This window comes from Gorilla gorilla, chromosome 15 (assembly GCF_029281585.2).
Source record: "Gorilla gorilla gorilla isolate KB3781 chromosome 15, NHGRI_mGorGor1-v2.1_pri, whole genome shotgun sequence".
Classification (NCBI taxonomy): domain Eukaryota; kingdom Metazoa; phylum Chordata; class Mammalia; order Primates; family Hominidae; genus Gorilla; species Gorilla gorilla.
In genome coordinates this window covers 119402279-119429660 of record NC_073239.2, presented here as the reverse complement: position 1 = coordinate 119429660, position 27382 = coordinate 119402279, and the positions used below count along the sequence as shown (strand labels likewise).

General features: G+C 48.7%; 1 protein-coding gene across 3 annotated transcripts in view; it reads right to left on the bottom strand.

Moving 5' to 3' along the window:
* The window catches only part of TECPR2 (tectonin beta-propeller repeat containing 2), a 140127-nt gene that overhangs the window by 39928 nt on the left and 72817 nt on the right, over positions 1-27382 (bottom strand). For all 3 annotated transcript variants that reach the window (XM_031001496.3, XM_063698198.1, XM_063698197.1), the window contains exons 11-17: positions 25083-25256; positions 21815-21995; positions 19786-19927; positions 15863-16103; positions 15082-15171; positions 13099-13332; positions 412-560 (exon numbers count right to left, since the gene is read on the bottom strand). In XM_031001496.3, the coding sequence (XP_030857356.3) occupies positions 412-560; positions 13099-13332; positions 15082-15171; positions 15863-16103; positions 19786-19927; positions 21815-21995; positions 25083-25256 (1211 nt within the window). The remainder of the gene's footprint in view (positions 1-411; positions 561-13098; positions 13333-15081; positions 15172-15862; positions 16104-19785; positions 19928-21814; positions 21996-25082; positions 25257-27382) is intronic.

The following is a 27382-nucleotide window of genomic DNA, read 5'->3' as shown; positions in this document are numbered from 1 at the left end:
GAGAGGCACTCAGCATTTTCTCCATGACAAGATTCAAAGTAACTTTTACCTTCTTTATACTTCTGGGTACTGATTTATTATCATTATTATTATAAAATAGAGGTTCCAATATATAGGCAGATTTAAAAAATAATATTCACTTAGTAAAAAGTCAAAAACGAAATATTATTATTTTGAAAGAGAAAATATATGTGTTACTCATAATCTGTAACAGTCTGTTCAGCTCTAAACTTCACAAATCCCGAATTCCAGTTGTGACGTTGATGAACGAGTGTGTAGACCCCGGGGGCATGGCTCCCCGCATTTGCTGGGAGGCCTCTAGAGGCTGTGGGGATCCTTTTTCCCAGTACCAGCATCCTCACAGTTTCTGTCTTACTGAAGAGTGAGTTCCACCAGCTAACTTCTGCTTACCTGGACAGGTGGCTCAATCATTATCCAGGCTGGAAGCATGAGACTGGGATTGAGAGGCTGAGTCCCTACACGGAAGTAAACTCCACCCCTGGAATCACAGGCCCAGATGTGCTGATTTCCACATGCCAAGCTTGTCAATTTTACAGCTCCTGTAGACAAAGAAAAGTACACACACTATAATTACTTTTGTACAATGACTATTCTTTCATCTAATCTATGAACTTTGATTTTCTACTTCAAAGAAAGAAATGAGGCTGCATTTGCAACTGAACTTGGACGCTGAGTCATCGGATCTGTCCTAGTCCATCCACATAGGCTGTGTGGACTCAGCTGGGCTTGAGAACACCATAACTCAAGAGAGTAATAATGGCCTCTGGCCACTCTGCCACCTGCCAGGCGCCACAGGGTACCCCTTCCAGGCAACAGGCAAAGCAGTCAAGATGCTGTCAGTACAGTGCCCTGAACCACCAAGCCCTGGGATTAGTATCTCAATGTGGGTCCCATCGTCAGCTTCCTCAGACATGTGACTAATGCCAGCAAATTCTAGATTTGGAGAGAGGGAACTCGTATTTACAGATAATCTTGATCTTAATTAGAATTAAACTGACTGGGCACAGTGGCACACACCTGTAATCTTAGCACTTTCAGAGGCCATGGCGGGTGGATTGGTTGAGCCCAGAAGTTCAAGACCAGCTTAGGCAGCATAGTGAGACCCTGTCTCTACAAAATACACAGAAATTAGGTGGGTGGGGTGGCACACACCTGTAGTCCCAGCTACTCGGGAGGCTGAGATCGCTTGGGCCCAGGAAGTCGAGGTTGCAGTGACCCGTGATGGTGCCACCGCACTCCAGCCTGGGCAACAGAGCGAGGCCCCATCTCAAAAAAAACAAAAAAAAACAAAACTAAGTCTCCCAAAGAATCTTCATTTTTATTTATTTCTTACTGCTATTGAGACTGATTGCAAGAGGAAAGGAAATGGGAAGAGTTTTTTAAAAATAGAAATTACATTTGATAATAGTCTGGCTAAAAGAACAGCAGTCAACAGTTCCTGAGCAGCTGCTGTGGACAGGCTGTCAGCCAGGTCTTCATATACTCATCTCAAACCCACAACAATGATACACGATTAATATCATCCCACTTCACCCATGAGACCATCGGGACTCAGCCAGAAAGAGATCTGCTGAGGGCCACACGGCAGGAGGTGGCCAGGCCAGGAGGCAAAGGAGGATCTAAGGTTTGGACCTGGGTCGGCCTGGGTCCTCTGCATCAGCAACCTCTGACCTCTGAGACTTTACCTACAGCGCAATGCACAGATCTTCAGGGCTAAGTTGAATTGTTTGTTTTTGTTTTTGTTTTTTGTTCTGTTTGTTTTTGAGATGGAGTCTCGCTCTGTCATCCAGGCTGGTGTACAGGGGTGCAATCTTGGCTCACTGCAACCTCTGCCTCCTGGGTTCAAGTGATTCTCGTGCCTCAGCCTCCTGAGTAGCTGGGATTACAGGCGCATGCCACCACGCCCAGCTAATTTTTGTATTTTTAGTAGAGATGGAGTTTAATCATGTTGGCCAGGCTGGTCTTGAACTCCTGACCTCAAGTGATCCACCCACCCCAGCCTCCCGAAGTGCTGGGATTACAGGTGTGAGCCACTGCGCCTGTCCCAATTGGTTTTAAACAACTTAGTCAGCCCAAAAAGTTCCCTCAACTCCCTTCTGGCCAATGCCCTCTACCCTGAGGTAACTGCTGAACTGACTTCTTTTTTATTTTTTTTGAGACAGAATCTTGTTCTGTTGCCCAGGCTGGAGTGCAGTGGCGTGATCTTGGCTCACTGCAACCTCTGCCTCCTGTTTTTTTGTTTTTGTTTTTGTTTTTTTTTTTTAAGACAGAGTCTAGCTCTGTCACCCAGGCTGGAGTGCAATTATACACTCTCGGTTCACTGCAACCTCTGTCTCCCAGCTTCAAGCGATTTTCCTGCTTCAGCCTTCCAAGTAGCTGGGATTACAGGCACCTGCCACCACGTCCAGCTAATTTTTGTATTTTTAGTAGAGACGGGGTTTTGCCATGTTGGCCAAGCTGGTCTTGAACTCCTGACCTCAGGTGATCCGTCTCGGCCTCCCAAAGTGCTGGGATTACAGGCGTGAGCCACTGCGCCCGGCCTGTTTCATTTTTAAAGAAACCACCAGTTTCCCCAAAGGAGATCCTGTGCTCTATACCCACAGCCGTGTCTGCGGGTTCTGGCTGCCCGCACCCCTGAACCTTTTCCACGGCAGCCATTCTAGGAGAGGTGAAGTTGTATCATGCCGTGGCTTTAATTTGTATTTCCTGCTAAGGAATGACGCTGGGAATCTTTTAATATGCTTATGGGCATCTGTATATCTTCTTTTGTGAAGTGCCTGTTCAAGTCTTTTGCTCATTTTAAAATGAACTGTCTCCTGACTGCTGAGTTAGAGGAGTTCTCTGCACATTGTAGGTGCTAGTCTTTTGTCAGATACGTGCATTGTAAATCTAGTCTGTGGTTTGCTTTTTCATTTTCTTAATAGTGTTTTTGGATGAGAAGTTTTTAATTTTGATGGGTTATTTTGACTTTCAACCGCGGAATAAAAGGTGTGCAGCTCCATTAGCTGGTGGTGCTTCTGGAGGAGGGGCGGGTGGAGAACGCCCCACACTGGGTGCAGAATCGGGAGGTACCGCCCTTGCACAGTTGTCACTGGTATCAGATGACAGCCCACGGAGTGTAGCAAAACACAGAGGCATGACTCTGCCATGTGAAAATCTCATGTGTCTTCAGTTATGACATCAACTTAAAGCTATTCATTCACTGCTACACAAAAAATTATCATTATTCCTCTTTGCATTTTCTAAAGATGACAATTTCTCTATTCCAGAAATTAACTGTATTTTCTCCTTCCTTGATCTTGTACAGAATGTTTTACCAGGGAGTTTAAACAGAACTCCCTGGAACTCTAACATTACATATGCAAAGATCTGTACCAGTCAAAATAAAGTACCTTCAACAGTAACTCTAGAAATAGCTGAGAAACAAATGCTAATTAAAAGACAATTTTACATTAGAGTCTTCAACCTGCCTCTAAGAGAAACTACAGGCAGCAGTGATCATGCTAACAGAGTCACATGGTGACAAAAACACACCAGGCCAGCATCTCAGAGTTGGCAGCAACAACACTGCTCACAGAACACGGAGTTCACATTACACAGTGAACATCCTTTCAGAACACATATAAAAGACTGCTAGATGATGTAATTCCAGTGCATAAACCAGCTTATGCCGAATTGAAAAGACAGGTGAAAGATGACAAAGTTGAACTGAGGGCTTTCCTGCAGACTTTTACCCCAGAGTGTCACCCAGGCCGCCTGGATGAATGAGGTTTGTGAACCTGTTCCATGGAAGAAGTGGTCAGGATGTGGTGAATGCGGTGGCAGAGACCACAGCCCTCCCCAAGCACTCCATGGCTCCCTCACATTCCCTTAGAGTTAGGCAGGACCCACGACCAGTTCTGGCAACAGGCTCTGAGCAGAAGGAACCGAGATGGTGGAGCTGCAGAGCAAAGCAGGCGGGATCAGGAAGCCACCACCTGGAGGACCACTGCCCTAGAAGAGGACAGATGCAGGGCCAGCTTCGTGGAGCGGGGGCCACGGTTCACTGTGTGAAGTCGCTGATATCTGGGGCTTGCTACCGAAGCACAGCCCAGCCTGGCTGATGCAAACACACTGACATTTTCCTGTCTGTCCCTGCTTTGTCCTTATTTTTTTCTCTTGTTTTTAAAAAATGCTTTAATTACTTTATTCGACAAAGCAGACATTTTCCCTTTAGGATTATTTCTTAAACATATTATTTTAAAACAAAAAGTGGCATTTATTTGACGTTTTATTTATAAAATACTTTTCTGTATAAATTACTGCATAACATAATCCTGTTTGTTACCTAACGGCATAAACTGACACTGAATAGTTCTTCATTAAATGCTGTGACCTGATCAATTAAATTACAAATTTCATTAGTTTGCTAAACATTCCAATGCCTGACATAATGCATATTTATGTGTACTGGGAAATGAAATGTTACAAGCATCTTAAATATCTGCTAAGTGATGCAAATTTTCTTCCAAAAACTAGGATTATAATAAATCACTACAAAATTCCATATTCAACTGCTACAACTTGGTTCAGCAGCCAACCATTTAATTTAAGAATTCCTTTAATTTAATCCTATAGCAGTAATTGCTCTGGTAATTTGTATAGGGACAGAAAGAAGAGGGAAGCTGTATTTAAAAAAAAAAAATTGAGGCTGGCGCGGTGGCTCACACCTGTAATCCCAGCACTTTGGGAGGCTGAGGCGGGTGGATCACAAGATCAGGAGATCGAGACCATCCTGGCTAACACGGTGAAGCCCCGTCTCTACTAAAAATACAAAAAAATTAGCTGGGCATGGCAGCGGGCACCTGTAGTCCCAGCTACTCAGGAGGCTGAGGCGGGAGGATGGCGTGAAGCTGGGAGGTGGAGCTTGCAGTGAGCGGAGATCGTGCCACTGCACTCCAGCCTGGGCGACACAGTGAGACTCCGTCTCAAAAAAAAAAAAAAAATTAAAGGTAGAAATCATGTTCATTATTTGATACTTCGCTAAAGTCATCCTCATCCTTGAAATTAAAATTTAATTTTTTTTTTTTTTTTGAGACAGAGTCTCGCTCTGTCACCCAGGCTGGAGTGTAGTGGCGCGATCTCGGCTCACTACAACCTCTGCCTCCCAGGTTCAAGGGATTCTTGTGCCTCAGGCTCCCAAGTAGCTGGGATTACAGACGTGTGCCACCACACCTGGCTAATTTTTGTATTGTTAGTAAAGACGGGGCTTCACCATGTTGGCCAGGCTAGTCTCAAACTCCCGACCTTAGGTGATCTGCCTGCCTTGGCCTCCGAATGTGCTGAGATTACAGGCATGAGCCATTGTACCTGGCCTTGTTTTTTAATTAATTGATTATTATTAGTAGTATTTTTTGAGACAGAGTCTCATTCTGTCGCCCAGGCTGGAGTGCAGTGGCACCATCTTGGCTCAGCAGTGGCATAATCTTGGCTCACTGGAGCCTCTGCCTCTCGGGTTCAAGCGATTCTTGTGCCTCAGCCTCCTGAGTAGCTGAGACTACAGTGCCCACCACCACACCCAGCTAATTTTTGTATTTTAAGTAGAGACAGGGTTTTGCTATGTTGGTCAGGCTGGTGTCAAACTCCTGGCCTTAAGTGATCCTCCTGCCTCGACCTCCCAAAGTGCTAGGATTACAAGCATGAGCCACCACACCCAGTCTGAAATTAAAATTTCTGCTTGCCTTTTAGAGAAGACTGATGATGGTCCTGACCTAACAACGAGTTAGTGCTGCCCAAGGTCAACACTGTCCCCGAGGCAGGAGAGGTCATGCTGTCCAAGGCTGCTTGCTACTCATACAACCAGGAAGACACTTGTAAAGAAAACACCAGGGCTGAAGGGAGAACACATGTAAATGTATCTCTGACAAGATTTTTTGGTTTGCTTTTTTGAGACGGAGTCTTGCTCTGTTCCCAGGCTGGAGTACAATGGCATGATCTTGGCTCACTGCAACCTCCACCTCCCGGGTTCAAGCAATTCCCCTGCCTCAGCCTCCCAAGTAACTGGGACTACAGGCGAGCCACCACGCCCAGCTAATTTTTGTATTTTTAGTAGAGACGGGGTTTCACCATGTTGGCCAGGATAGTCTTGATCTCATGATCTACGCACCTTGGCCTCTCAAAGTGCTGGGATTACAGGTGTGAGCCACCATGCCTGGCCGACAAGTTTTTATAACCTAACATCTTCTGCCTCATGCCCTGGGAAGGCTGATGGCAACTTAGAGCAAGAGATGAGAATTTTCCTGGGAGGGTGGGAGTCACATCATCCACCAGGCGACTGTGTGTGATGACATCCTGTACCTGCATGGAAGGCAGTTTTATCTTTGACTACCAGTAACATGGCCAAATATAGGATCAAAACTCACATCCCAGAGTTACTCAGAAATGGAGCTGCAAACAGTACTGACTTTCCCTGACATTTTAAATCCTGCTGGTGCAGCTGCATGCAGTTGTAATCCCCGCACTTTGGGAGGCTGATGTGGGAGCATCACTGGAGCCCAGGAGTTTGAGACCAGCCTAGGCAATATAGTGAGACTCCATCCCAAATTAAAACAAAAATCCTATTGGGTACGTACTGTCACCAAGCAATTGGTCTCTGCCTATAAAGTCCCTACACACTCCGTGTGTAAACTTTCAACAAAAATAATGTGAGTCAAACTAAAATTATATATATATATATATATATATATATATATATTTTTTTTTTTTTTTTTTTTTTTTTTTTTAAGAAACAGGAGCTTGCTCTGTTGCCTAGATTAGGCTCAGCTTCCCGGGCTCAAGCAATCCTCCTGCCTCAGCCTCCCAAGTAGCTAGGACAACAGGTGTGCGCCACCGTGCTTGGCTCTGAAATGACAGGTAGAAGCACAGTGCTATGATGGGGACAGTCAATGAAGAATGTCTGGTGGGGAGGTGCGATCTCAACTGAGTCCTGAAGGAAGAAGAGTTGAAGGAAAGCAGCCCACGGAAGGAATGCTAGGCCCCAGGAAGAGAAGCAAATGGGTGGCATGAACGTGCACCGCACATTAGGGAAGGGCAGGAGTTCAAGACCAGCCTGGCCAACACGGTGAAACCCCATCTCTACCCAAAATACGAAAGTTAGCCAGGGCCCCAACACAAAGGCCAGGAGTGGCTGGAGTCCCCAACGCACGAGGCCTCGGAACGGCAGGCTGGGTCTGGCTGCGAGACCCTGGGTGCCACACCAAAGACTGGAGCTGTATTCTAGTGGCAGTGTGGAGCCATGTAACGTGGAGGGCAACACCATCTGAGCCGGGTTTGAGGAAGACAGCTCTGGTAGCCGTGGTGGGAGGTGGGCACACCTGGTGCCAGGAGGCAGCTACTGCAGTACAGCAACTTGGTGACGAGGGGGCTCCATCCTGGCAGTGGTGGGAGGGAAGCAGAGGTCCAGAAGCAGGGAGATCCTTGGGTAGATGGCCGGGACACTGCTGAGTGACTGGCCAAAAGAGCACTCTGGTCTTTCCAGCAGAATTTACTGGGAGCAGCAGGGCTCAGTGGCTCACACCTATAATCCCAGCACTTTGGGAGGCTGAGGCGGGTGAATCACCTGAGGTCAGGAGTTAGAAACCAGCCTGGCCAACACAGTGAAACACCGTCTCTACTAAATATACAAAAATTAGCTGGGCAGGGTGGCACAGGCCTGTAATCCCAGCTACTTGGGAGATTGAGGCAGGAGAATCGCTTGAACCTAGGAGATGGAGGTTGCAGTGAGTCAAAAATCAGACCATTGCACTCCAGCCTGGGCAACATGGTGAGACACTGTCTCAAAAAAAAAAAAAAAAAAAAAGGGGAATTTAGTGGGAGCAGAGGAGCGAAGTTAGGAAGAAGAGCACAAATGGGGGAGGCTAAATTTGATATTGAACAAAATCCTCAAATGCAGTCACTGTGTTTCCATTCATTGCTGTGTGCACCCCCCACTGTTGACTTTAACAAATATTTTTAGAGATGGGGTCTTGCTATGTTGGCCAGGTTGGTTTTAAATTCCTGGCCTCAAGCAGTCCTCCCAAAGTGCTAGGATTACAGGTGTAAGCCACTGCATCCGGCCCCCTGCTGACTTGTAAAAAATAAATGAAGCACCCCAATTAATTCCAGATAAGTAACACAGGCAGCAGCCATGTCAGCTTGATGACTCTCCTTTACAGTCAATAATCCCCATTCAATGCATGCCACCTGATGACAGCCACCATGCACAGTCATACACGGGCTCCTGGGCAGACAGCACACCTGAATTCAAAATTTTCACTTAAATAAGTAATTATTAAAAGGTCTCTTGGGTCAGGCGCAGTGGCTCACACCTGTAATCCCAGCACTTTGGGAGGCCAAGGCGGGTGCATCAGTTGAGGTCAGGAGCTCGAGACCAGCTTGGCCAACATGGTGAAACCCCGTCTCTACTAAAAATACAAACATTAGCCGGGCATGGCTGTGGATGCCTGGCATCCCAGCTACTCGGGAGGCTGAGGCAGGAGAATCACTTGAACCCAGGAGGCGGAGGTCCCAGTCAGCCAAGATTGTGTCACTGCACTCCAGCCTAGGCAACAGAGTAAGACTCTGTCTCAAACAAACAAAAAAAGAAGTCTCTTGACCTACCTGCTTTTCCTGCAGGACACAGACCATACCCGGAGAGAGCCTAATAACTGAACACCTGGTGCCCCTGGCCTGATGCTCACTGCCCCTACCCTGGCATAGTGAAGGCTGGGGAGCTGGCTGTTCTTTCTAGGGGAGAAACTCAGCTTTAGTGAGATTGAGTCTCAAGTTAAGAGTGACAGGGAGGCCGGGCGTGGTAGCTCACGCCTGTAATCCCAGCACTTTGGGAGGCTGAGGCGAGCAGATCACGAGGTCAGGAGATCAAGACCATCCTGGCTAACACGGTGAAACCCCATCTCTACTAAAAATACAAAAAATTAGCCAGGCGTGGTGTTGGGAGCCTGTAGTCCCAGCTACTCGGGAGGCTGAGGCAGGAGAATGGTGTGAACCCAGGAGGCAGAGCTTGCAGTGAGCCGAGATTGCGCCACTGCACTCCAGCCTGGGCAACAGAGCGAGACTCTGTCTCAAAAAAAAAAAAAAAAGAGCGAGAGGGAAACAGGAACAAGTCCACCCTGAGTCCAAGATGGCCTCGGGCCCTCCAGTGTTCAGCAGATACTCGTTGAGGGGATGGGTGCGTGTGCAGAGGAATGGCCTGGGAGTCCTGGTTGCCTGTTCATCTCCCTTGCCCCAACACAAAGCTGCCAACCCTGGACTTGCTGCATTCTCTCAGGATGTGTAGGAAACAGGAAAGGAGTCTTAATCTGACATTTCAAGATCAACCAGATAACTCAAATAAACAAAATCTAAAGTTCAGGGCAGGATAAGGACTAAGCGAGGTGGTGCTTTAACAAGAGATGCTGGATTTACCCTCCCTGTGGCACAAACTGGGGCAACACAAGCAAAAGCCCCACCACCAGCAGCTAACAAAGACTAGAGAGCACCCCCAAGCAAGACGTGTCACAGCCTTAGGATGACCACACCACCCGGAGATGGCCGACATTTAGACGGGATGCCCCATGCATCCTCCAGGGGTTTGGGCTTGGGGGTTGCTGCTCCCATTAGAAAGGAGAGGAAACCAAGGCCGGGCATGGTGGCTCACACTTGTAATCCCAGCACGTTGGGAGGACAAGGCAGGTGGATCACTTGAGGTCAGGAGTTCAAGACTAGCCTGGCCAACATGATAAAACCCCATCTCTACCCAAAATACAAAAGTTAGCAGGGACTGTACATGGTGGCTCACGCCTGTAATCCCAGCATTTTGGGAGGCGGAGGCAGGCGGACCACCTAAGGTCAGGAGTTCAGGACCAGACTGGCCAACATGGCGAAACCCTGTCTCTACTAAAAATACAAAAAATTAGCCAGGTGTGGTGGTGGGTGCCTGTAATCTCAGCTACTCGGGAGGTTGAGACAGGGAGAATTGCTTGAACCTGGGAGGCAGAGGCTGCAGTGAGCCGAGATCATGCCACTGCACTCCAGCCTGGGTGACAGAGCGAAACTCCGTCTCAAAAAACAAAAAAATTAGGTGGGCATGGTGGCACATGTCTGTGGTCCCAGCTACTTGGGAGGCTGAGGTGCGAGGATTGCTTAAGCCTGGGAAGGCAGAGGTTGCAGTGAGCCAAGATCGTGCCACTGCACTCTAGCCTGGATGACAGAGTGAGACCCCACCTGGAAAAAAAAGAAAGGAGAGGAAATTGCGGTTCAAGGTGACAGCAGCTTGCCCAGAGTCCAGAGCCCGCCTGAGGCCCAGCTCTGTCCTGCCTCTGCCATGAGTCCCCACACCTCTGCCTGTGACCTCCTTGCACCCACTGCTGTCTGATTCATTTCGGGGTCAGCCGGATACTGACATTGATTTGCTAATGATTTTGCAGGCAGAACACAGGAGGTCAGTGAAAACCTGCCCATCCACAGCGACCAGGATCCCCAGGCCATCCCTCTGTTCACACACCCAACCCCTCAATGAGTATCTGCTGAACACCAGACGGCCCAAGGCCATCTTGGACTCAGGATGGACTTGTTCCTGTTTCCCTCACACTCTTGAGACTCAATCCCACTCAAGCCAGGTTTCTCCTCTAGAGAAACCTCCCAGTGAAGCCCAAATACACACCTTAGAGACCTGCACCACTTTGGCCAGCTAGCCGGTGCTGGGAGGACTGGATCGAGCCAGGAGGGAGGCACGAGCTGTGCTGGAGGCAGGAGGCCCAGGCATGGCTGGCTCCAGCAGTGCAGAACCTGGCATGATGCCCATTCACTCTGAATCCCACCACGGTGCAGCAGCCTTCCTGGAGGGGCTGGGAAGGGGACGTGCAAGGGAAGCAGTTCTGCTTCTCACCCAAATGGTGCAGGTGAACACAGCCTCCCACAGTGCTCAAGATTCAGGAGCAGGGAGAATACACACCAAGCCCTGGACTTTTTACCCTCAGAGGGAACTAGCGGCATTTTCCAGTTAGTCTGGGTAGGAGCTGCTGGAGAACGGCTCAGGACCAGTAGGGTCTCTGAACAAATGAAAGGCTTTCCAGGGCAGGCGGCAGGTCAGCCAGCACCAATGCTCAGGCCACTTTCAGCCTCAGCCTTGTCTATCAGTCACTGTCAGTGATGTGGAGAGGCGGGTGTTCTCAAAAAGCTAGATGGTGACTGGTGGGTCCAAAAGGCAGGTGGGGAGGCCCAAAGCATAAAGAACAAAAATTGCCCTGGACAAACCTTCAGTCCCCAAGCCTTGGAACAGAACTTGCTTCTTCAGTTGAGTTAGTGTTCAGGGGCCTTTTCAGGCAAAAGAATGGGTGATGTCTACTCAGCACCCTGTAGGAGCCCCCGGGGCTGAGCACGCCAACCACCGCCAGGCTGCCTAGGACGATGCTTGCTTTACGGAATGGCAAGAGGCTCTCATCAGCTGGTAGCATACAGACTGCAATGCAGCCAGGGGCTTGGGGAGAAGGGGAACAAGCCCTTCTCTTCCTGCTTTTTTTTTTTTTCTTTTGAGACAGAGTCTTGCTCTGTCACCCAGGCTGGAGTGCAATGGCATGGATCTCAGCTCACTGCAACCTCTGCCTACCAAGTTCAAGTGATTCTCATGCCTCAGCCTCCCAACCAAGTAGCTGGGATTACAGGCATGTGCCACCACACCCAGGTAATTTTTGTATTTTTAGTAAAGACGGGGTTTCACCATGTTGGCCAGGCTGGTCTTGAACTCCTGACCTCAGGTGATCCGCCCTCCTTGGCCTCCCAAAGTGCTGGGATTATAGGCATTAGCCACTGTGCCCAGCCCTCTTCTTGCTTTCTTTCTCCCCATCCTTTTTTTTTTTTTTTTTGGTGAGTACATGTGGTTGAGTTCTCAAACATTAAATGCTTATACAATTCAAGTCTACCACATAACCAAATGCTGGTTCTAAGTTAAAAAAACTGGGAAGCCTTGCAGCCAGGAAGTTCCTAAGTCAGTCCTGCTGCAAGTGCAGGGCTCATCCGGGCCCTGGGGGCCATCTGCACAACTCCACCTTCAGGCAAACCACACCTATGCTGCCTGATCCACCAAGAATCTACTCAAAGAGAGAAATCTAATGTTGTGGGCTTATGTTATTATTTCCTGGAACATGAATGAATTATTTACAAATAGCAGCACTACATTTCTTTCTTCTTCTTCTTTTTTTTTTTTTTTTTGAAACAGAATCTCGCTCTGTTGCCTGGGCTGGAGTGCAATGGCATGATCTCGGCTCACTGCAACCCCCGCCTCCCGGGTTCAAGCAATTCTCCTGCCTCAGCCTCCCCAGTAGCTGAGACTACAGGCATGCACTGCCATGCCCACCTAATTTTTTTTTGTATTTTTAGTAGAGACAGGGTGTCACCATGTTGGCCAGGCTGGTCTCGAACTCTTGATCTCAGGTGATCCACCCACCTCAGCCTCCTAAAGTGCTGGGATGACAAGTGCGAGCCACTGCGCCCGGCCTACAAATAGCACTACATTTCTTAGCCTACTCCACGGCTTTTGATAGAAGATTCAGAGAAAAGCAGGAGCTAGTGGATGCAGGTTCTCCTACATCTGGCTGAGCTGAAGGAGAGCTAGCACCTGTGTGCTGAGCCACTCTCCTCCGCCAGGTACTGTCGTGAGGAGATGGACAAACGTGGCACTGATCCTGCCACAGGGAACACCCATCTTTTCAGCTTTTCAGGTCATAAAGCTATGTTCCATATTCAGAAAGACTGACAGGGCAGCTGCATCACCAGTATCCTTCAAGCCGCTTGCAGCAAGTGGCCCCTTGACCTGAGGACGCACACCCTCCTCGGGTTCTGACAGCCCTGCAAACTCTAAGGGGCAGGGGAAGGGACAAAACCCAGAGCCTGTCTAGTCTGAAAGAGTGGCCAACTGAGCTCCTGAAATTCAGCAGCTTATAAACACCCCCTCAGAACTCTCACGGGTTGGACACAGGCCGGGCAGTTTTGTCCAACGTCACGTTGTGATGCGGGTTTAGGGCAGTCAGGGCACCGGCAGGTGTACTCACGAGGTGGCCGTACCTAGCTGGGAGAGGTCCAGCCTGGTCCAGTGCATGCCCGTGGGGCAGCTCTTGGAGAGCGTCCTGATGAACACCTGGCCGAGGCTGTCCAGCGCCCACAGCGCATCCTGGCAGGCGGCATAGGCGCGCATCTCCGCGTCGGGAGGCAGCTGCACCGTGGAGGGCCGCGACTGTGCGCTCTGGGCGCTGACGCTGCACAGGTCCTTGCTGCTCTGGCACAGCCACAGGAAGCTTCCTGCAGAAAGGGGTCATGTTTGTCATCGAGGTGTTGTCTGCACCGAGCCGCCTGCCCTAAACGTACAAGGCAGCCTTTGCCTTTTGGCAGACGCCGGCCACCTGGCCACAGATGCCAGCTTACTCACCCGCCCATTCCCACACGGGCAGGAGCGGTGTACACTTTAAGGTAGAAGGCAGAGGGAAACACCGTGACTAACAAGAAACACGCCTGAGATGTTGGAAAGAAATGGAAAGAAGGCAAGGCTTAGGAGATTTTATGAAGGCCATAATGTTGGCTTAGTGGCTTTGACCTCCCATTTTTCATGGGCTGGGAAGTTTTTCACTTGAACAAAGGCACCAAAGCATTTTTAATACAGAAAGTTAATTTTACCAAGAGGAGAAGACTATCAACTCAGTGCCCTGGAGGGAGGGAGGGTTGGCAGTTCCTAGGAAGGATGGCGCCATGGTGCTCTCCCGGGCCTTCTGGGGATGGGGCCGGGGGGTGGGGCAGCTGCTGGAGAAGGCTTAGGAAGCTGGAAGTGCTTCTCTTCCCACCCTTGCCTCAAAATCATGTCCTTTCATTCCCTACAGCATTTTAAAAAAGTCCTTTAGGTTTAACAGATTCTGTTTAAAATGCAAATAATCCTTAGGGCAGTTAAAATCTGGGTCACAGTACATTATATGAAGTATTATCTACAACTTGTGGCCACGTTTTGGAATTCAAACTTTTTCTGGATTTTTGAAAACCTAAGCTAATGGGTATGCCAGAGGTTTACAAAACAACCACGGAGGGGCCAGGCGCTCCCCGGTGAAGTGCGGTAACATCCCTGCAACATGGATGCGGTCACAGCCAACAGATCAACCAAGGCTGGAGGCAGCTATGTGAGATCCAGTCAGGTTTTGCTGCCAAATTAATTTATGCCAGACTCAAGAAATAACATTGTTTTCAGAGATTTCTGGGTTCCAGAACTGTGGTCCGAACAATCTGGTGAGTAAGAAGTTATTGTACTGACCCAGTCACCCGCATCCTAGCGGGACTAACGGTTTGAACTAAGCAAACGATTCCCTCTTCACCACAGATTTCACAGCATCTTTGCATTTCATCCTCATGCAATCCTGGGAGGAGGTACAGCTACTTCTCAGAGAGGTCGCCTGACTGCCGGGGCTCCCAGCTAAGCGGGTGGGGGAAGTGCCCCTCCTGGCCGCAGATGCCAGCTCCCTCACCCTCTGGTGCCCTGGCTCCCTCACAAACCCTGTACTCCATAGGGACACTGAGTTCTGCCCAGAATGTGGTTGTGGTTGGCAGGAGCACCCCGCTGCAGGGCAGGTCTGCCTAATGGGGTGCAAATGTGGGACTTAGGTTATCCGGAGGCTGTGAACAAGACGGAAGGAAGTTGCTGGGAGGTGACAGAAGGATTCTCGAGGGGAGATGGGAAGGTGCCCAAAGAAGCTGTGGCCCCTGCCATGTGCCACTGGAAGTCACCAGCTGCCAGCCCCGGTGGCTGCACTGTGTGAGCCCCTCCTTCAGAAGGACACTTTCCCTCATCTTCACCACGCTCGGTCCCTCTCAGAGGCTCTCCTGGTCAGGCCTATCCCGGTTCAGGGCCCTCGGCTCAGCTAACAAGGGCTACTGGCCTCTGACACCCCCACGTGGTCAGTCTCCGAGGCATGCCCCATAACCAACGAGGCCACAGTCCGACTGTGGTTTGAACCTTTCCAATGGCCAAGCTGTGCTCTAGATTCTTCAGTGAGGCTAAGACTGACCCACCTTCCTTCGTGGGAGCCGCAGAAGCCAACACAAAGGCCCATTTTGTAGCAGAAGCTGTCCCACGGGGAACTACATGATTCCAGTAGGTGCCTGGAAAGAGTAAATAGGAAGAATGTGTTAAAGAAAGAAAACATAGACAAAACCACTTCAGATCTTAGTTCTGGACGACAGCTGGCCTTCAAACCCTTTCTCCAGATAATTCTAGAGTGTCCCTAAATAAAGCAACATGAGCAATCACAGCCTGCCATTCATCTCCCCCTGAATACTGCCAGGCAGAGCCACACCCAGTCCAGGGTCGTGGAGGCCATGCAGCAGGGAGAGGGCTGGAGAAAAGCAAGGGGTTCACTCACAGAAACAAACCCCAGGATGTGTAGACTGGCATCTACATTCACAGACCTGGCCAGAGCCTTGCATTTCCAACAGTGGCGATCACCTTCCCTCCAGGAAGTGGACCATTCTCTCTCACTAGGTTTGGGTGGATTTTTTCATTTAAAATGTGAAATTGTTAACATAAAAATGACCTCCATTTGCTTTTCTTATGTCATAAAAGGTTTCCAGGGGAAACACTATCCGGACACAGGGATACGAGTTTTAGGAATGACAGATTTTTTTAAAAAGGAGAGAAACTGATCACAAAGCATAGAGTGCCTCCACTAGACACTTCATACTGCTGGCACTAAATTATCTTTTCAAGTTGAGATCTTAAAGCTTTTCTTTAAATGTTGGCTTTAAAGTGAGGCTGCCTATAAAGCCAGTGTGAAAATTACAGCAATTCACCCACCTATGAGACTTCCCTTAGCGACGTGGAATTCATTCTTGCCCGAGGAGATCCAGACGCCGCTGTTATTGACCCCGAGAAGGCTTGGCTGGCACTGAAGCTGCTGGGACCAAAACGCCATGCGCAGCTTATCTGCCACCTTTTCTACGGGGGCTTGGGCTGCTGTGGCCACCGAGTGAGTGGCATGGATTATCGTCTGAAATAAGCTGCACTGGTCAAACACCACATAGTCTGTGATGCTCACCTGGAAGGAGGAGACAAGCAAAAGCCCTGCTGTCAGAGCAGTTACAACTGTAGACTCTCCGCCTTGAGGGAAGGTTCTAGCTCAGGTCCACACCTCTGCATTTCTAGTAACAAGATGACCATCCAAACACAAATGTGCACGTGTGCGCTTGTGAAAGGACCAAAAAAATGTGGCAGGATGCCATCAAACTGCTAATGCTAACTCCAGCTCCTTCGTAGGGTTGGATTTAAAGGTATGGAAGAATATATTCACGTTTTATAAACTTTTATACAACATCGATCTGTTACAAGCATGTATTACTTTTGTGATTAAGTATCACCCCCTCACACCCCTTCTAAGAAGACTTTCATTGTAATCAGAGTGAGAAAGAATAATTTTGCCATCTTTTCTGAGACAGTCTTGCTCTGGCATCCAGGCTGGAATGCAGTGGCACAATCATACTCAGCCTTGACTTCCAGGATCAAGTAATCCTCCCACCTCAGCCTCCCAAATACAGGCGAATGCTACTACATGTAGCCAATTTTTAAATTTTTTGTAGAGACAGGTCTCCCTATGTTGCCCAGGCTGGTCTTGAACTTCTGGGCTCAAGTCATCTCCCTGCCTTGGCCTCCCAAAGTGTTGGGATTACTGGCATGAACCACTATGCCCGGCTTTAATTTTGCTTTTAAATCAGGTATTTCCAATGGACAACAGTATACGGTACTTAGAAACATAATATGCATTTAAAAAGGTATCACAAGTACAGTGATGAACTTTTTTTTTTTTTGAGACATAGTCTTGCCCTGCCACCCAGGCTGGAGTGCAGTGGTGCAATTTTGGCTCACCGCAACCTCTGCCTCCTGGGTTCAAGAGATTCTCGTGCCTCAGCCTCCCGAGTAGCTGGGACTACAGGCGCACGCCACAACACCCGGCTAATTTTTTATATTTTTAGTAAAGATGGGGTTTCGCCACGTTGGCCAGGCTGGTCTTGAACTCCTGACCTCAGGTGATCCACCCGCCCAGGCCTCCCAAAGTGCTGGGATTACAGGTGTGAGCCACCATGCAAGGCTGCGATGAACTAATTCATGATCTGAATTGGGACTACTAATAATTACTCCAGGGCAAGAGCATCGACTAGGACCATCCTGGGTATCTAGACTCTAACCCTAACTCAGAAGGCTAGCTTGCTTCTATAACATTCCTGAAACGCATTCATATACCTCAGACATTTCTCCAACCACCCCTCCCTGCAGGAAGCTCTTCTCTTCTTGGGCAGCTTGATGTAAGGCAAATTCTTTATGAGTGAAAATCTGATTCTCCATGATGTTCACTCACATTTCTGCCCTGCTGGGTTTGATTACATAAAACATCACTGGCATAAATGCCCTACTCCTGGTCGGGCACAGTGGCTCACGCCTGTAATCCCAGCACTTTGGGAGGCCAAGGCAGGTGGATTACTTGAGGTCAGGAGTTCCAGACCAGCCTGCCAACATGGTGAAACCCTGTCTCTACAAAAATACATATACGTATATTTTTACATGTATATGTATATATATGGTTACAAGTACACAAAAGGTATTTTAAAATCATTTGCATGACTATCAAATATTACCTAATATATAAATTAGATACATCTGTATATAATGTACATATTATATAGAATACACATTTTATCAAAGAGTAAACACAACTCATTTTTCTACATTCTCATCTGAAAGACCTCAGAGCAGTCAATGCAAGACAAGCCTTCAACAAAGCAAGTCTGAGGTGACAATAAAACATAAACCAATGGGACAAGATACTTCAGAAACATCAAATACTGGCCGGGCGCGGTGGTTCATACCTATAATCCCAGCACTTTGGGAGGCTGAGGCAGGCAGATCACAAGGTCAAGACATTGAGACCAACCTGGCCAACATGGTGAAACCCTGTCTCTACCAAAAATACACAAATTAGCTGGGCCTGGTGGTGCGTGCCTGTAGTCCCAGCTACTCAGGAGGCTGAGGCAGGAGAATCGCTTGAACCCAGGAGGCAGAGGTTGCAGTGAGCCGAGATTGTGCCATTGCACTCCAGACTGGGTGACAGAGCAAGACTCCGTCTCAAAAAAAAGAAATATCAAATATTTCACGACCGTCGACTATCAGTGCAATCTTACCTACCACAGTGGGAGACTGTGGGAGCAACACTAACACTAAACTATACCAAAGAAGGGGAAAGTAGACACTCCTTTGAAAATCCATTCTAGGGCCGAGGGTGGTGGTTCACACCTGTAATCCCAGTGCTTTGGGAGGTCAAGGTGGGAGGACTGCTTGAGCCAAGGAGTTCGAGACCAGCCTGGGTAACAGCAAGACCTTGTCTCTACCAAAATAATTAGCCGGGCATGGTGGCATATGCCTGTGGTCCCAGCTACTTGGGAGGCTGAGGTGGGTCGTGATCCTGCCACCACACTCCAGTGTAGGCAAAAGAGTGAGACCCTGCCCCAGAAAAAAAGAAAAGAAAAAGAAAAGAGAAATTCATTCTAGGCGCTCTTGCTGGGACCAAATCACACACAGTGAGCTTGATTATACCCTCATCCTGTTTCTTAAAGTGTTTCCTTTTCTGGAAGCACGTGGGAAAATTCTCCTGTCTTTGCTGAAATACCATCTACTTAGAGGCCTTCTGAATAAGCAGAGACAGCTCAATTTTAATTCTGGGTTGGGCTTTCAAACCTGTTATCTGGGCTCTTTTCTCAGCACATTTGTTCATAATTAAACATCATTATTACCTAGGTCTTCAAATGGATGTCACTGGGTTTATTTAGCCTATAATAATAAATATATAAACAATATCAAAATAAATTAAGTGCATTATTTACACAAAGAGTTTTGCAAATTATTTCCTATGATGAAAAGTCCTTTGTGTTTCTAATGTACTCAAACACAGCAAAGTCTAATCCATCAAATAGAAAAAAGGAATACTATTGGCTGGGAGTGGTGGCTCCACTTGTAATCCCAGCACTTTGGGAGGCGGAGCGGGTGGATTTCTCTCTCTCTCTCTTTTTTATTTTTATTTATTTTGACACAGGGTCTAGCTCTGTTGCCCAGGTTGGAGTGTGGTGGTGTGATCTTGGCTGAAACCTTTGTCTCCTGGGCTCAAACTATTCTCCCACCTCAGCCTTCCGAGTAGTTGGGACCAACGGCGTGTGCCACCATGCCCAACTAATTTTTGTATTTTTGGTAGAGACAGGGTTTCACCATGTTGCCCAGGCTGGCTTTGAACTCCTGGACTCGAGTGATCTGCCTGCCTTGGCCTCTCAAATTGCTGGGATTACAGGCGTGAGCCACTCTGCCCAGTCTGGGTGGATCTCTTGAGCTCAGGAGTTTGAGACCAGCCTGCGCAACATGCCAAAACCCTGTCTCTACAAACAAATACAAAAAACTAGCCAGGCGTGGTGGCACACGCCTGTAGTCCCAGCTACCTGGGAGGCTGAGGTGGGAGAATCACCCGAGCCCAGGAAGTCAAGACTGCAGTGAGCCGTGACTGCGCCACTGCCCTTCCGCCTGGATGACGGAAGGAGATCCTGTTTCAAAACAAACAAACAAATAATAAAAAAGTGAATATTTTAAATTTAATCCAGTATCTTTAAGGAAAAGAGAGAAGTAAGAAAAGGGGAAGCAGAAAAGGTCGGGAGACCTCAGCATGTGGCGCAGAGCTGAACACCTACTTGCCACCAATGGTCGTCATCTCCTTGGGGCTTCTTGGAAATAATGCCAGTTCTGAACCACAGGTTCCCATGGATGTCCAGGGCCCAGACAGTCTGCTGATCCCCGAGCGTTATGCAGACGGGTTCTAAAGCTTGCCTTTCGCTGAAAATAAGGAGGAGAACAGGGGGGTCAGCACCCACAGGCAGAGTGCCCAGCGTGTCTGGACTGCGGACATCCAGGGTCTCCCGGCAGGCATGGCTGGGAGAAGAGACGTGGCCCTGGAGCGGATCAGCAGGTGCCAGGGAAGGAAGTTTGGGTCTGAGTTAAATGACTGTGCAAGATATATGGTTCAAGTGGGTGGCAGCTTTTGAAAGACACACTGATGACCCAGAATGGCCGGGAACACTCTTAACAGAGAAAATAACCTAAGAAAAAAGCGAGTAGGCACAAAAGGAATCCAAGGCCCCTGAGCGCCTTCATCTCTCTACTCCTTCCCCCGCCAATCCAAGGCTCCTGAGTGCCTCCATCTCTCTACTCCCTCCCTCACCAAGGGAGTGACTGTAAACTCCCCCGATGTGCCAGGCTATTCTGTGCAGCTGGACCTAGGCAGACACTGCCCTCTTTGCTGGAGACGCCCTCCCTCTCCTTCCATATGGGGAAGTCCTCGTCAGCTTCAAGGCTTAGCTGTTGGTCCACTCTGCATGCTGCCTTCCTCATCTCTGCATGGAGTCCATGGTTCCCTCAGTGCTGCATGCTCCACACTCCTGTTTAGGGCCATCTGTGCTAATGGGTGTCCATCCATGCACGGAGCCCCCATGAGACCTGGAACTGATGAGAGCAGGGCCAGTCTCAGCCCTCTTGGTGCACCCAGCCCCTAGCACCATTCTGGCTTTTTGTTGTTGTTGCTTTTTTTTGTCTGTTTGTTTTTTTGAGATGGAGTCTTGCTCTGTCACCCAGGCTGGAGTGCAATGGTGCGATCTCGGCTCTCTGCAACCTCCGCCTCCCAGGTTCAAGTGATTCTCCTGCCTCAGCCTCCTGAGATGCCCGGTTAATTTTTGTATTTTTAATAGAGACGGGATTTCACTATGTTGGTCAGTCTGGTCTTGAACTCTTGACCTCGTGATCCGCCTGCCTTGGCCTTCCAAAGTGTTGGGATTACAAGCATGAGCTGCCACACCTGGACCATTCTGGCTCTTAATAGGTATTCACTGAAAGTTTATTGGCTTGCTAAATTCAAACCAAGAATATCCTAATCTAGTTTTTCAAAGGACTATTAATACTTCCATATTAGTAAAATAATCTGATGGCAATTCTATAACTAACATCTTGAATGGTAAAAAAAAAATAGCTTAATAAATTACAGTTCAGAGATCGGGCCAGGCATAGTGGCTCATGTCTGTAATCCCAGCACTTTGGGAGGCCAAGGCAGGAGAATTGCTTGAGCCCAAGAGTTCGAGATGAGTCTGGGCAACATGATGAAAACCCAAAACCCATCTCTACAAAAAATACAAAAATTAGCTGGGCATGGCGGCATGCACCTGTAGTCCCAGCTACTCAGGAGGCTGAGGCAGGAGGATCACCTGAGCCCGGAGGTCAAGGCTGCAGTGAGCCATGATCGTGGCACTGCACCCCAGCCTGGGTGACAGAGTGAGAACCTGTATCAAAAAAAAAAAAAAAAAAAGCTACAGTTCAGAGATCAACTTCGATTAGCATGAAAATAAAGAAAAATACTTGGACCTAAGCCGTCACAGACACTAAACCAGAACTACCTGACGGTGGGCAATTCTGAATAGAGACCGTCATGACAGACTCATGACGCTATGATGCTCAGGGCTGCACAGAGGGCGGCAGCATTTTTAAAAAGCGAGCTCTGACTCAACGTCCAGTTTGCTGGTCAGAATTAGGCAGAGATTCAAGCTTAGCCTATAGCCATGGAGGCTGCGGGTGCTGCCTCCCAGGAACGGCCTCACGGTGCTTTGTGGTGTCAAGTGGACAAGAATGAAGGGTAGGACAAGCACGACGTGAAAGGAGTCTCCGGCCCGCCAGTACCTGACAATGTCACACTTCCACTGCTCCCCTTCCGGACAGAAGCTGCTCACGCCCTCCCGGTACAGGAGGGCCCTCTGCTCTGTCAGCGCCCACACCACATTGTTCCGGGCTGTGATCTGGGACAGCGGGTAGGGACAGTCCACCTTTACGGCTCTGGCACAAGGGCGATCCACGCTCAGACCTGCCAGGAAGATGGGAAGAAGCCCCAAAGATACACAGTCAGAACTCCACACCTCATTTTGACTTGGTTATTGGCTTATTTTTCCTTTTTTGGTATTTTGCTATGTTCTTTCATGATGAGTGCTTTAAAAAAAAACTTTAATTAATTAATTAATTAAAAATATAGACGGGGCCTTTCTACATTGCCCAGGCTGATCTCAAACTCCTGGGCTCAAGAGATCCTCCCACCTCAGCCTCCCAAAGTGCTGGGATTACAGGCAGGAGCTGCCCTGTCCGGCTGCTTTTTTGTTGTCAAGTTTAATCAACATAAAGTGGTTAAATTCTGCCTAAATGTAACATCTATCTGAAAACAGTTTTAGACACTCTTTGAAAACTGAACAATTCAGAATTATCTGGTGTCCCAATGTAGCTTAAGAAGTTCTAAGAGAAGAACACAAAAGCCAAGAGCAGGAGAGTGGCCAGATGGAGGCCCAAAGGCTGCAGGGCAGAGCAGCTCTTCCAGGCAGAGGGCTGCAGCGCTGCTGGAGTTGGCAGGGACCTGAGGCCTGCAGTCGTTCCTGCAGAGAGCTCCAGCACGGGGGCTCCTCTCTGCTCTGACTGGGTGCGAGGTTCCACTAATAAAATGAAACCCCGAATTTCCCAGATGAAATCTGAGGTCTGTCAAACTGCAAGGCAGTGGCAGGCCAAAGCTCAGGGTCCCTGGCTCCCTGTCCAGGGCTCTTCCCTTGCCTCCTTGTGTCCTGTCAATAAAGTACGTCTAAATGAGCTCAAAGGCTATTCCCAGGGGAGCAGACAGACCAACTGTCGCCTACAACCCTGTATTCCTCGACCTTAGGCCTGCAATTAGGTCTCAGTACTCAGATATGCTCTGTGACTAATCACAGGCGCACCTATGGTATTGCAGTCCTTGGGTGATATTTCCTTCCACTAAACTAGGTGGGAATCACCTGCAGGACTTCTTACACGACACACTCCTGAGCAGTCTCCAGAGGGATTGGACCTAATCCAACAGGTCTGGGTGGGGCCAGCTCATGTGAAACCACTGTCCTGGTGATTCCTCTGGCACTACTGGTTTAGAGGTCACTCGCTCCTCACCCCCAGGCCAGAAGCACCTCCTGTCTTCCCCATGACCAAAGCTCAAATGTCCTGGCAGCTTAGATGTGCATGTGCCTTGCCAGAGCTACTTTCACTTAAAGAAAGACACAGGAACTAGGCTGGAGAGACCTGGGCCAGCATATGGCCTATGGGGCCAGCATATGGCCTATGGGGCCAGCATATGGCCTATGAAGCCAGCATGGCTGTGCACCCAGGCTAGAGGTTCTTACACAGCTAGGAGAGAGCCAGCTTGTAGGGGCTTCAACCTGAAGACTCATCCCCAGCTGACAACTCACAGCAGAGATTAAAACATGCTCCTGAGGCCGGTGGCTCACTCCTATAATGCCAGCATTTTGGGAGGCTGAGGCGGGCGGATCACAAGGTCAGGAGTTCAAGACCAGACTGGCCAACACAGTGAAACCCTGCCTCTACTAAAAATACAAAAATGAGCTGGACATGGTGGCATGTGCCTGTAGTCCCAGCTACTCGGGAGGCTGAGGTAGGAGAATCGCTTGAACCCAGGAAGTGGAGGTTGCAGTGAGCCGAGATCGTGCCACTACACTCCAGCCTGGGCAACAGAGCGAGACTCCGTCTCAAAACAACAACAACAACAACAACAACAGCATTCTCCTGGAATCAACAACATTAAACGCCTGGAAGACTGATCTTTACATAAATCCAACGTGGCCTCTGGACAACCGACGATAACTCCTGCCCCACAGTCCTTCCAGATACTGATAAATCACATTGCTGGTGGAAGATCCTTCCCCATTCTGCTGACAGTAAACACTGACTGTCATTACAGTTTATTTTTAATAAGCAAGTCCTACTGTGCCCTTCCATCAGCTAAAAACTTCCCTAAGGGCAGCTTCCTGTGACTTGCTGAACTGCTATTTTTGTTTTGTTTTGTTTTGAGACGGAGTCTTGCTCTGTCACCAGGCTGGAGAGTGCAGTGGCGCGATCTCAGCTCACTGCAAGCTCTGCCTCCCAGGTTCAAGTGATTCTTGTGCCTCAGGCTCCCAAGTAGCTGGGATTACAGGCAAGCGCCACCACGCCCAGCTAATTTTTTGTATTTTTTTTTTTTTAGTAGAGACAGAGTTTCACCATGTTGGCCAGGTTGGTCTTCAACTCCTGACCTCAGGTGATCTGCTCATCTAGGCCTCCCAAAGTGTTGGGATTACAGGCATGAGCCACCACACCTGGCCTGAACTGCTATTTAGAGCAAATTATGGCCTGGTGTGGTGGCTCACACCTGTAATCCCAGTACTTTGGGAGGCTGAGGCGAGCAGATCACTTGAGGTCAGAAGTTCAGGACCAGCCTGGCCGACATAGTGAAACTCCATCTCTACTAAAAATACAAAAAAATTAGCTGGGCGTGGTGGTGGGCACCTGTAATCCCAGCCTGTGATCAGGAAGCTGAGGCAGGAGGATCACTTGAACCCAGGAGGCAGAGGTTGCAGTGAGTCAAGATGGCACCACTGCACGCCAGCCTGGGCAAGAGAGCGAGACTCCGTCTCAAAATAAAAAAGAGCAAATTATTTCTTCTTCTTTTTTCCTGGCCCACAGGTAAGTAAGTATACAGGAGCCGGGCTTTGATATGGCTGAAAAAAAAAATGCAGCCACTTAAACTTTAGCTTAAAGGGGGAAATGAATTTTATGTCCTTCCTCTGTATTCTTACCTCTTAAGATCTAACATTGTAGGATACGTGATATGCGGTGGTTGGCCATAGGAGAATAAGATTCTGTTTCTGTATCTCACCAAATAATCCTATTCATTTTTGCCCTAAATTTGTCCTGGGTTGAGTTTGTGTCAATGCAGGAAACTGCTAATACATGCCAAATGGCAAATACTCTCTTCCCAGAAGTGTCTTAATTCGAATGGATTTAGCCTCTTAATCATAGCGATTGTGGTAAGCATGTTACTAGCAAAGCAGGGTGCAGCAGAGGCAGTGACGGCAGAGCTGGCAGGCCCCTAAGCGCGGCCCGCGGTTACCTGTCTGCAAGTACAGGTCCCCACTGGTCCTGATGATCCAGGCCGTGTCATCGCTCAGGGCCACAAACACTGCCTGGGGCAGGGCTTCGTACCAGTGCCGCTTCCCCTTGATGGTGACTTTCCCACAAGCAAAAGCCCGGTTAGATTTCTGTTCAATCTTCCAGAGAAGGGCTCCTATGGAAATAAAAATTCTATTCACTGTCCAATAAATACTAGAATATATTTCTATACAAAAGTCTTCATGCTGGGCACTGAGGGGAGAAAGATTTCTAAAACACATCCTGTTCTGTCCCCCCAAGTGGGGAAAGAGGCCACCAGACCCAGGTTTGGGCCCTTGGCCACCACCCAGTGGCTATGCAGCTTCAGGCTCCATGTCACCGCCCGTCTCCAAGCTTCACTTTCCTCCTGGGCAGTGGGGATCATCTCCACCTTACAGGGCTGCTCTAAAGACTGCAGACGGGAGCAGATCAACCACATGGCCACAGAGCTGGGCACATGACAGGCGTTCCTCACACAGGAGGAGAAACACTGATGACATTATTAGGTTTGATAAGTCTCCAAATAAACATCCTGAGCACAACTAGTGCCCTAGGAGAGGCTGAAAAAGTCCTTTAGGGATTCAAAGAGAAGGATCAGTTCTGGATGAGCTGAATGGAAAAGGTGCACAGAAGGAACACACTTGCACTGAGTTGGCCTGTTTTCACTGTGAAGGGGACTTTGATGAAGAGATGGAGGAGGAGAGAGGAGAGGGAAGGCAGGATAGCGCTGCAGCTGGAGGCCTGGAGCAGGCCGACGCAGGCAAGGCGAGGGGCCACCAGTGATCACCGAGTGTCAGCTGGGCTGGACTAGAGGGCCTGTCGGGCATCTCTGCCTGTGGTGCCCCCGGCACAAGGGCTCTGCTGCCCACCAAGGACATGGGACTGGGTCCTGAAGGACGCCTCAACTGAGCAGGTGAATCTCATGGAGATACAGAGTTCCCACTAGCACAGTGAGGGACCAAGGGGCCTGGGAATACAAGTAACTAATGTAATCAGGAATAGAACCAAAGTTCTAAAAGGCTAAGGAGACAAACCTGAAGGTAAATGACACCAACGAGAAATGAATTAAAACGCACAACTGTGTAATGACAGCTTGTGGAGTGGGTTGTTAGCCAGTCTCTAAAGAAAAATATTTTTCAAACAAACAGTGAAAGCAAGCAAGAAAAACAACGCTGAACAAACTAATATTTTAAACAGTGACAGAGACCAGGGAGAATTAAGGGAAATTCATCCCGAAACACAGTGAAGTTACAGAGAACAGACAGGTCCCAAGCCATAGACTCAGCTTCGGCTTCGTCTGACTTCTATTCCAACGTCCTGACAGTAAACCAGGCTGCTTCAAGGCAAAAGTGTCCCCACTGGCGTAGGTGCCGACGTGGCCAACACAACCTTAAGAAAAAACAAGCAAAGCCGGGCGCGGTGGCTCGCACCTGTAATCCCAGCATTTTGGGAGGCCGAGGCGGGCGGATCATGAGGTCAGGAGATCAAGACCATCCTGGCTACCACAGTGAAACCCCGTGTCCACTAAAAAAATACAAAAAAATTAGCCGGGCGTGGTGGCGGGTGCCTGTAGTCCCAGCTACTGGGGAGGCTGAGGCAGGAGAATGGTGTGAAACCGGGAGGCGGAGCTCGCAGTGAGCTGAGATTGCACCACTGCACTCCAGCCTGGGCAACACAGCAAGACTCTGTCTCAAAAAAAAAAAAGAAAGAAAGAAAAAGCAAGAAAATGATTCCATGCAGATATGGGAGGTCTTCCAGCTCAGGAGAACATCGTTCAGGAAACACCAGCTCCAGTTCACTAACAATGGCCTAACAGCAGCATGAAAGAATGAATGGACTTTCCTTTTAGAGTCAGGGAGTAGACTGTTCACCCACAGCAGAGAGCTCATTAAAACAGAATTCCTAAAGAGGAAGCCAAATAATTGGAATATATCCAACATATCCATAGGCCCGTCTTCGTTGGTTCGGTTGCTTTAAAGCAACAATGAGAAAGAGAAACACATATTATTTTTATAAAGAGTTAGTATATTAATATCCCTAAAAAAGTCCCTCAATTTTCAAACTTTTTGTCTAGCTTGCAAAAATACGATCAGAGCTTACCATTGCAATTAATAAAGGAAACAAAAACTCAAACTGAACACCCATTTACACTATGAATTGACATCCAATGAAGCAATTCACGTTCTTTGGAGACAACCCCTCAAACGTTCCGGAAGAGGCAAACCTGGTGAACGCACGGCAGCGTGAGCCCAGAGCTGCTGC